At 40.5% G+C, this 11,261-nt stretch overlaps 1 protein-coding gene across 1 annotated transcript in view; it reads left to right on the top strand.

Moving 5' to 3' along the window:
• Positions 1–7,800, top strand: part of LOC136357602 (probable ATP-dependent RNA helicase DDX10) — a 157,941-nt gene extending 150,141 nt beyond the window's left edge. The window contains exon 18 of the mRNA XM_066313022.1: positions 7,112–7,800. Within this exon, the coding sequence (XP_066169119.1) occupies positions 7,112–7,301 (190 nt within the window). The 3' untranslated portion in view covers positions 7,302–7,800. The remainder of the gene's footprint in view (positions 1–7,111) is intronic.
• The last annotated feature ends 3,461 nt before the right edge of the window (positions 7,801–11,261 follow it).

Raw genomic sequence — 11,261 nt, forward strand, 5'->3', positions numbered from 1 at the left:
AGACTTGTTGGGTCAGTGGCTGATCTGGCCCCCCTAGAGTGAGGTCATGCACTCTTAAGGAGAGCAAAGACTCAAAGAAAGTCAAGGTCCTTGGTCATTTTCCCTTCCTGTGGAGTAGATTAGGAAAGAAAGAGCATACACCAAAGGAATCTGGGGAGGAGGCTTCCTTTAGTGTATCTCTAGGCATACCTACACTGAACATCAAAGCTGCCTTTGGAGCTGGAGAACAGACCACTACACATGGTGAAGAAATGTAGTTTCATCAACACTGCTAACTGGAAACAATCCTTGGGCTATCCTACTGCAGCAAAATACTGAGACATTGCCCAGAGGATCTATACTTGGCACCATCCAAAGTCACAGCAGTTGTGGACAATCACACGCCAATTCTTGTGCCCTCACCGTGGCCAAATCCATTTAGCCTGCAACAACATGACTGATACTCCCTGGAAAAGCCATGGCCAGCATCGGATTGTCCATCACATGCTGCGCTGTCACCAGAGTCATCAGTGGTGCTGCCTCCCTACACACCCCACTCTGGCGCCCTTAGAAAGGCTGTTTGCAGCTGCTCCAAAGTCAGCTTTGATGCTCAGTGTAGCTGTGTCTGGTGAGGTGCTCTGAGGACTCCATAGAAGGCTTTTGAGAAAGAGCAAGATACAGTGAAGGAAATTAATTTGAGGCTGTTAAAACAGCTTAGAATTGCTGTTGAATTGTATGATGAGTTGCTTTTGGGGCTGGGAAATAATGACCTAATGATTTTAACAAAAACAAATTAGCTGAATAGCAGACAGTAAAATTGGGCTTTGTGATGCAAAAATACAGCTCTCTTCTGTTTTATATTTCCAAAATCCAGAGATTTTGCTCCAAGAGTTGGATTAAAATAGAAATATATTGGACTACACTAGCTGCTCCTTGCTTTAAGGGGGAGAAAATTATTCTAAAAGGGATAATTGGTAGTAAGTATGAGACTTAGGGTGTCTTCCTTCAAGAGTCTTTAAAAATAGACCATCTGTCCATGGGTTCAGAAGCCAAAACCACTATTAATCTTCTCTCTGTCCTCCCACAGATTTTTTTTTTTTTTTAATGGGGGAAACTGTACAAATCATGAGTTAAATTTGCCTTTGCATAAAAATTCCCTTCCAGCCATACCTCTACAAGCAGAGTAATTAATGACTTCAAGCATGTAATATGAGATTAATTTTTGTATATCTAGTAACATTCATCATATTTGGTTTAAGGCTATCAAATGTAAATTGTTAATGAAGTGAAAAATCTAAGAATATAGAACAGGGTGAAAGAAAAGCAGCTGGATTTCTTAAATATTCATTTTGCAGTCAGATTGAGTTTTTGGTATTTCTAATCCTCAACCTCTTTAAATAAAAATGTTGAGGAAGAACAAAGTTCCGATTGACCTCATCATTATCTTCTTTAAATCTTTAATGGGTATGACTGATCACATTAACTCCTAGGTCAGTATGGAGAAGATCTTGGACATGAGGGGAAGTATCTTAGTTCTGGTACTGTTTTGTTTGTAACTTAATGGACAGTCACCAGGTGACAAGTGTGCAACTTAGTAGTCAGTGCTACTTTGTTGTGTGCTTTCCTTTATTTTTGAAAACTGTGAGGAAATTGCAGTTTCTTAAAGAAGGATGCTCATGTTGACCTGCTAAGTTTTAGGCTAATCTTGACGAGGTTGACATTACATTGTCTTTTGAGACAATTTTTCAGCAAATCATGGTGCTCCTTCTGAAATGAATTATTCAGGTCATATCTGTGACTGTGAAGGCCAGAACTTACAGTTTTGATGGCCAGAAAAGCACCATAGGAGAGACATTATAAAAGGTCTCAGTTTAAAAGCCATGGTCATTCTGATTAACTGCAAAATTGGACATTGAGATACTGAATTGCTTTGATAGAGGCTTATATATTCAGATTTAGAGGTGTTTTGATTTATATCAGTGGAATGGCCAGTGAGGGAATCATAGTATCATTTGGAGTGAAAAGGATGTTTAAGATCAAACCGTTAACCCAGCACTGCCAAGTCTCACTAAACCATGTCCTTGAATGCGACATCTACAAGTCTTTTGGATACCTCCAGGAATGGTGACTTCACCACCTCCCTGGGCAGCCTGTTCCAGGGCTTGACAGCAACCCTTTTGGTGAAGAAGTATTTCCTGTTATCCAACCTAAACCTCTACTGGTGCAACTTGAGGCCACTTCCTCTTGTCCCTATCACTTGTGACTTAGAAGAAGAGGCTGACCCCCACCTGCCTACAGCCTCCGTTGAGGCTCCATTAAAGAGAGTGATGAGGTCCCCCTGAGCCTCCTTTTCTCCAGGCTGAACACCCCCAGCTCCCTCAGCTGCTCCTCACAGCACTTGTGCTCCAGACCCTTCCCCAGCTCCGCTGCCCTTCTCTGGACACGCTCCAGCCCCTCAATGTCTTTCTTGCAGGGAGGGGCCCAGAACTGACCCCAGGATTTGAGGTGTGGCCTCAGCAGTGCCCAGTGCAGGGGGACGGTCCCTGCCCTGGTCCTGCTGGCCACACCATGGCTGATCCAGGCCAGGATGCCATCGGCCTTCTTGGCCACACCTTGGATCATGCTTAGCAACTGTTGATCAGCACTCTCACGCCTTTTTCTGCTGGGCAGCTTCCCAGCCACTGCCCCTAGCCTGTAGCACTGACTGGGGTTGCTGTGACTCAAGTGCAGGACCTGACCTTGGCCTTGTTGGACCTCCTAGAGGTGGCCTCAGCCCATTGATCCAGCCTGTCCAGATCCAGAAAATAACACGCAGCACAATGTATTTTAATTACCATTTTTATGTGCTGTAGCATTCTGACAGCAAGTAAGGAAGAAGCTGCACTGGGCTTTATGGAAGGGACTGCAGTAATTAATCTTCATTAGGATTGCTGCCATGGCCTTGTGAATTAAAATTTATTACATGGAAAAAGTTTTGGGCACAGCATGTTTGATTAGCAAAATGCCAATATTTATGGGATAAATTATTCCTAACTTTTCTGAACTGTATTTTGCTAGCAGATTCATTCATTATTGCTGTATATTTCTTTGGAAAACAGCTTGTGTGCTTTATTGCAGCCTGGAAACTTGACTCATGGCCTGTAGTTTAGTGGCAAGGGTGGTTTGTTTCCAGAGGAATCCTGGTAAACCTGTGCTCCAAAACATTCTCTTACAAATGTTAAGTGAAGCAGAGCCTGTCTAAAGATCTTGCCAGGACCACATTGTTTAAACAACAGCAACTTGGCTGTGTGACTGCACATTTCAAATAGCTGATTTTCAAGGATTTAAAATCTAAATCTTACAGCTTGTTAAGACATTGCTTAAAGCCCAGAAGTGAGTTAAATCCTAACAATTAAAGCTTTCTGTTTTTCCCTGGTATTACCTGAAAACATGCTTATAAGTTTATTTTTTAGTAGTTTAAAATTAGAGTTCCTTGGCGTATAGCTATCAGGGTCATAGCTTGATCCCATTTCCCAGATGCCATTCAGATATGCTGGCGTTTGTTTTAGGGACAGGATTCATGAACTGTACTTTAATATTTGAGTAATAAATATATTCTACCAAATAATAACGTCTTACTTAGGTATTACACCTGTGCAAATGGTGGCCACAGAAATTACTGTGCCTTTTGATAAATTGGGTGTTGGTAGCTCCTCACCTGTGTAGACACAAAGTAAAATCTTTCATCAGGCAGCCTAAGACTGCATGGATTGTTCAGGCAGCTGAGCAGCTAAATTTCACCAGATGGTAAAAGGAAGGAATTGTAAACCAGATGCACATGCCACTTTTGAAATGAGGAGAAATTCATTTGACAATAAGTGTAGAAGTTATTCCCATATAGCTGCTTTTGCACATGCAGTTCTTTCACAAGTGGAGCTGAGAGTTATGCCTGTTACAACTCCTCCAAAGAGCTTTCTGTCCATATAGCCAAGGAAAAGCACCCTGAATGAGCACAGGATATGTCTCTTGAGTATTGTGATGCCACACATTTTTCATCTCCCTTTTAAAATTGGCACTATCACCTTTTGTAAAAGCTACAACTCTGAATGCTCCTTCAAAAAAGTACAGCCTCTTTCCACACCACCCAAACCAGTGCTGGTAAAAATCCATCCTGGAGGAGCAGGGATGGGGGTTGGACTTGCTGTTCTTCAGAGGTCTCTTTCAACCCAAATCATTCTGTGGACAGTCAGTCTGTCTTTCAAAATCTCAAAATTAGGGGCATATTATTTGCATGTTTCACATGATTTCTCTGTTTACCTACCAAAGCTGTTGTTATCAAATGCAGTTTTGTATCTACTTTCTGTGCATCATGAAAAATCAACTATTTAGTTCTCTTCATTGCTTGTTGGTTTTGCTGCTGCTGCTTCCTGTGTTATACATTTCTCTTTATTCACCTTTCCAGTTCACAGTCCAGCTGAGGTCAAATTAGTGTAAAAATACACTTGCCTATGCATCTTCTGTTTACACTGCTAATCAACCTGCACAATCCCTTAGTAAAAGTAAGAAGCAGCTTGACTCAGCAGAATCATCCCACAAGACTTATAATAAAAATTAAGCATAATTGTGTTGATGTGCTTTTGTGTGTGGAAAAAATTGAGGAATCTCACAGTTCCTTCTGGATGTGTTTTGTATTTAAATGTTTTACCTTACAGATATCTAGGCCTAGGGGTCTCTGAAACTCCAGAAGTGATTATAATTTTTGATGTTCAAAGTTCGCTGTTTCATAGCTCGTAGGTACAAATGCATAGCTTGTGAGGTTTCTGCAGTGTTTTAATTGCTAAGATGTTTTTAAATAATGTCCTACATGAAACATTAGTCAATTATGAATGCAAACTGGGCTTCAGAGTCCGTTCAAAGACTGGAAATAATTGGCTCTTTTGCAAGCAAGCTAGAATACTTTTACTTAATGAGGCCTTTCTTGAGCTTTTAAAGTGAACCCCTACAGTCTCTCCTGATCAAAGTGAACACCATGAAACTCCAGCCCAGACCCACACTGTCCCCTTAGAAAAGTGAGAATTCTTTAATGCTTTAGTATATTTTCATATGCTGTCAGTATAGCTTCAGCATTTATGGAATAATATCTTAATCACTACAGAGAGAAATAGGAGAATCCTTTCCCCAGAAAAGGAATAAAATGTTGGTAGCAATCCCTGAAAAGCCACCCCCATGCAAATGACAGCTCAAAGCCAGCAAAGTTGCTATATCCTGTGAAATTATAGGAAGAGTGAGTATTTGGAGCAGTCATCATCTATTCATAGAATCACTGAATGTTTTCAGTTGGAAAGGGACCTTCTGGATCACCTAGGTCCAACATGACCATGGGCAGGGACGCCTTTCCCTAGACCACATTTTTTTACACTGTTTCTCTTGAGTAGGCAGGGAAGAACAGTATAAAGGCAGGGTATTTAATTTGCCCTAATTGTGAAAATGCAGGGTGTTCCTTACAGGATTTTCCTCTTCCTTCTGGGCTGGAATGAGTAGGCAGGAGGTGGCACCGTTCTTTGAAAGGCGGGATGGATGAGAGAGGGAGACAGGTCGTCCTTGTGCAGCTCACCAGCACAAGGCTGTCAGATCTCCTGTAATAATTCCTTCATCTCTGTGGAGGGGCAGCCAGAAAGCACAGTGTACAAGCTGCATTGTGCTGCTGGTCCCTCTCAGAGAGCATTTGGGAACTTGTTGAAAACTGCTGTGTTAAGGGTAATGTTTGGGTTAGGCTGGCTTCCAGTGGGTGGTGAAACCAGCATTTCACAGACTCTTAATTAGTCCTATTAATGGAAAAAAATAAGGTGAGCAGCTGAAGGTGGGTTGAATTGGGCATTGGGTTCCTTTGCTGTGTTGATTCTAAGGACAGTGTTCCCCAATTAGAGCTGTTTATTGTAACTGCTGGTTCTAACTGTTAAGTGTCTAAACAGTATTTCTGAATGGAACATTTCACAGGCATTACATTTACAGTCAAGCATTTGTAAAAACTATGGACATGAAAAAATTCACGCTGAAACTTTTTTTGTAAGTGAACTGACTTTTTTGAGTAGCAATTTGATGAATTTTAATTGAAATCTGAATTTAACCAACTTTTTTAGAAAAGCCTTTAACTCTGTTTTTGAAGTACCATTTCTATTTTTGTTATGTTTTAAAAATACAAACACGAAAAGCTGAGAATGCTGTTTTGTTCCAGTTAGCTGGTTTGGATTGGAACAATTTGGGGTGTGGGGGTTTGCATTTTACTGGTTTTGGGGTATGAGTTCTACCCTACAGCACACAACAACCAGCTCTCCATGATCTGGTTCACAGATATATCTTAGAATAAATTTTATTAGATTGTTTTAAACTTAGATGAGAAGATTTGTACCATTTTTTCAATGTTTTGGACAAAAAACCACATGAAGATATGTGAAAGCTGTGTCTTTCCTCCCATTGTTGTCATGTGGCTATGTGGGAGAAAACCAGGGTGATAAAGCAGATTGGCAGCTGTTTCATCCAGATTGAGGGCTGCAAAAAGCAAGTATTTCATGTCTTAAGGAAAACAGTAGAAGAAATAGGAATTCACCAGAGAGAATTATTAGGTTTGGGCTTTCCTCTTCCTGTAATGGCAAAGAGGTGTTTAGTAGCTTCCTAGGGAAATGTCTGAAAGAAGGGGAAAGAGTGATCAAATGAGATAGTCCCAGATCAAAATTGTATCAAGTGTAGGATTTGCCAACGAAAGGACAGTTCTTTTATTTTTATTTTTGGTGCATATTTTATTGTAGGCAAGATCTTGAATGCATGTCAGGGTCCACTGACACATCACTAACTCAATTTTGTCAAGTTGTCTGTTGCTGTATTAGGCAGCAAATATTAGATGAGACTTATAGCAATATCCTGATACACTGTAATCAATTAAGACAGCAGAACATCCACCACCACCTGGGTCTGAGAGCAGCTCTAATTTAGACATTCAGAGTTCATCAGCTTTCCATTGCTTCACCCTTCTGAATTGTAATTTTGTTTGCCCTTATCTTGACACAAATTTGCCTTGTTGAAAAGGAATTGTTAGATTACATGATGATATTGATTACCACAGTTGTTAAAAAGACTAATTGATTTTTTTCTGCAGTGAACTTGAGGAGGAGACTGCAAGAAAGAAGAGAAGTTATAGCAACAGTGCCACAGCAGAAGAATTGCCACTGAAAAGAAAGAAGATGCAGTTCAGCCAAGAGGAAGACTCCTATTTACCATTAGATACTGGGCTTTCTCTGGCAGAGGATGAAGAGCTTGTACTGCATCTGCTCAACAGTCACAACTAATTATTTTTCTGCAGGTTTTCTTCTCTGGGACATTTCCACAATTTTGTCAGTAGTTTACACAAAATTAATTTGGCATCTGGGCAGCTGGGTACCAGCGAATGTAGATAAATGAGTTCCACGTGCAGTGGGATTGCCTTAGATTGGCTCATAGGTTATAGACAATATTTAGTTTGATTTATAAGGCTTTCTAAATGAACTTTTCAACCTAAATCCCCAGGTGTCATTTTGCAGTAGCGTATTCACAATTTTAAACGTCCAGGTTTTGAAACAATTGCCTTCTTTTATTTTCATCTTGCTTTAAATGTAAACAGGATGCTGCTTTCTTGACTAAGCCAGGTTTGTTATTTTGGGAGATACATGTGTACTAAAATTTTTAAGGAAGAAATACTGTTGGCAGCTCAGACCATATTAATTAAAAATAAAGTATGTACTTTCTTCTGTGTATAGGGCACATCTTCTAAGAATGTTTTAATAAAAAAATCTAGAGTCTTTATGTAAACTTAATGGTGTCTTTCAGTTTTGTTATGAAAGCGTATCTTTATCCTTCAGCTATCATTTCTGTTATGATTCTGTCACTGGTGTTAGGCAATTCAAAAAACAACTTTTAGAAGCTAAAACTGCATCTTGTATTTAAATCCCATATGAGTGAGAACACATTGTCTCTTAGTTGTATCTGTTTGGTCTTTCCATGTGAACATACTAAATACTCCTTTTTTGTCAGGATCACCTTTTTTTTTGTCACAGGAATCTATCATTGCTTATTCAGTACAACCATTTCCTCCTCTCCCTGTACTCTATGCTATCTTTTTAGCTCAGTTACCCAAAACTGAAAATATACTGCAAATTCTTGCCTCCAAATGTTTCTTCCACTGTTCTGCCAGCAGGCAGGGTATCATAAAAACAATATTATAGGCAGAGCACATCTGCCATCTGCTCCTTCCTGACAATGTGGAATGAGAAGAAATGACTGAGTTTCACAAACAGCTAAACATGAAAGATGGGACCTGCTTGGCAGCTGATGCACAGTGTTTGTTTAGTCTACAGTGCCACAGCAGGCCTGGAAAACGTTGCGATCTGGGACCAGCATCACTGATGAATCTGTTAATGAAGAAGGATCTGCTGTGGCGCCGCTGTGACTGGTGCACATGTCCCATGTGCCATCGTGTGAATGGCTGCAGTGAATGTAATGAGCAGCCTCAGCACATCTCTGTCTGTGCTGGGATAGCAGAGCTCCTGCTCCTGTAGCTGTGGAGGGAGGCAGAAAACTGCAGTGCAGAGAGCTCCACCGCCAAAGCTGCTCAAAGATGATTGGGATATGGATAACAATACGTACAGTGGTGTGTACTTCTTAGAGATATTCACAGATCCGTAGTGTACTTGGTGGTGGTCAGTTGTCTTGTACATCACCTGATGTCTCTCAAATCAAAGCTTTGCTCTGAGAAGCATGAACAGGTGTTGAGGCAAGCAAGTAAAAACCAAGACACTTACTGTTTCTGACTAGAATATTCTTATTTGTGTGCTGAAGTGGGAGAGAAATATTCTTATCTACTGAACAGTAAGACAAAAAATTAAATTATACACATGGGAAGAATTGTGGTGCAGTTTTTATCTTGTGATGATTTTTAAAGTGTCTGCATTAAAATAATTTTTCAAGTGCTTTTACTTTTGTATTTTTGAATAATGAAGTTTCTGATGCTTTTGTGTTGTTCGATATAGGGCCAGTGTTTCTTGAATCCTTGTGAAGTTTGCACATTTGCTTCAAATGTGTCCATCCTTGAGGGTATGGTGTGTATATAAAGAATGAAGACATGTGAAAAAGAAGAGGGAAGGGGCTTAAGGCAGATGCTCCATGCCACGAGTGTATGTAAGAACAGGTAACTACTGCATATGCTAGAAATAGTAAAACAAAAAATCCAGCATTCAGCATTTTTGGGAAGCAGCTGTGGTTCTGGGTTATCATTCCTGTCAGCTGTAGATCTTTAACTGCATTAAGGAGCTCCTCACCAGCCTTGCATTTAGCAGTGTTTTTCTGGTCTAAGAAAAGAAATACAAATAGACAAAGCAAGTACCAGTCCCAGGACTGACTTGACCGAAGGGTGTTTTCCAGGGAGCTTGTTTCAGTTCACACCTGGGGACCTCTCAATCTGATGCCAGAGAACTTGGCATGTGTGTCCAGGGCTAATGGGCAGGTGAGCAGGGCCAGCTGGGCATGCCACCCATCATCTATCTCCTTTTCTCCTAGTCCCAGGCATGCCACTGTAGCATCAGAATAAATCCCAGGCTTTTACTTCATAAGCGTTACAGTCCCAGCTTTACACGGGAGAAATGGAGGCAGGGAAATCATAGCCAAAGAATTCCTTGGTGACTTTATGTAGCTGATCTGCAATTCCTAAATCACTTGTGGTTTATCAAGAGCAGCCTCCTACTTGGCAGCTGAACTGCCTTCTGTGCAGAATCGTAACCTTCAGGTGTTGCACTGTCTGCTGGGATGGGTTTCAGGCTTCTTCACTCCTGTAAGCTGCAGCCTATGGAAAATCCACTTTGGAGACTCCTTCAGGAGGGCTAGAAAAGTCTGAGTAAGGTGCTGAGTATTTTCCAAGGCCATTGGCCAGGAGATATTCTTAAAATGCCAAGGAGGAAGTCTTGTTTTAAATAATGCCTTTTCAGATCAGTTTGCATTTGTATATTATATTGACAGTGTTTGATTTCCTTCTGCTGCTAGAATGGTTCTAGTGTGTTGATTTATAGCTGGGTATAGCATTAAGATCTATTACATGTAGCTAATTCTCAAGATACACATTAGGTATTTTTGTAATTGCATAGTTAATTGGGCTTTTATTCAGAATCAATTTTTTTCTTTGTTGTGTACAAAATAACGAAGACGTTTGCCAGATAATATATTACAATTTGTTTGAAGCCTCTTTGGATGAAAACTAGAAGTCAGGTAAAAATCAGAAAAGCATTGAAGAGTTTGGGGTTTTTTGATCAGTTAAATGGACTGACAGTAGATTTGCTGGCCACTGAACATACCCAGCTTGCAGTATTTTCATGAGGCTCATAAAATGTATCATAGCAGAGGTAGTGTTAACCTCAGCATCATAGAACTTCCTGTTCAGTGTTCACTTTGTAAAGACCTTATTGATACTGCACATTAAATTGTGTGAAGAGTATAAGAAATTGAGGCTCTAACATAAGGGATTGCAAATTAATATTAAACATTTTAAATGGGTATTTTTCTTTAAATATTATATGAATAGAAATAAAAAATGATTCCTCCTGCAACTGACTGAGTTCAGCTGCAACATTGATTGGTGTGTCCTGCTGTCTGGCCATACTCATAAAGAAAGAGAAATGCCTGAAGCAAAACATTAAAAAACAGAGAACTGTGGTAGAGAACATTTAATTCAGACTATAAAACATAGTACAAGATCTGAAGATACTGAAGTGACCCTGTGAGTTCCTGTAATCCTGGATATATATGACTAAACTGATACCAAATACAAGAAGAAAATGTCTCTTAGTAAAGGCTGCTAATGGGTATTTTTCTTTATGGTGCTTCTCCCTAGTTTGACCTGATTGATGCTTATATCCTGTGTGCTTCTCCCTAGTTTGACCTGATTGATGCTTATATCCTGTGAGAGATGGAGTGTGCCTTGCAGAGGGATGCGGAGCTGTGGTAGGCTGCAGCTGCTGCAGAAATGGCCACTGTGGCTCAGGGAGTTACTGCTTTTATGCTGCAGGTCACTGCCCCAGCTGTAACCTTCCTGTGGCAAATAACCTGAGATTTAAAATAAGCTGGTGGGTTCTGTCCTGGAAGAGATGACTCCTTATGCTGCCCATTTTGGGAATTGGACAGAAGGCTGGTGACAGGCAGCTGAAGGGCAGTAACACTTGTGCAGCAGCCACTTCTGTTGTTAATTTGCTAGAGACCCTGTGGAGAGTGGAGCCAAACCTTGCACC

Source organism: Sylvia atricapilla, chromosome 2, assembly GCF_009819655.1.
Source record: "Sylvia atricapilla isolate bSylAtr1 chromosome 2, bSylAtr1.pri, whole genome shotgun sequence".
Classification (NCBI taxonomy): Eukaryota; Metazoa; Chordata; class Aves; order Passeriformes; family Sylviidae; genus Sylvia; species Sylvia atricapilla.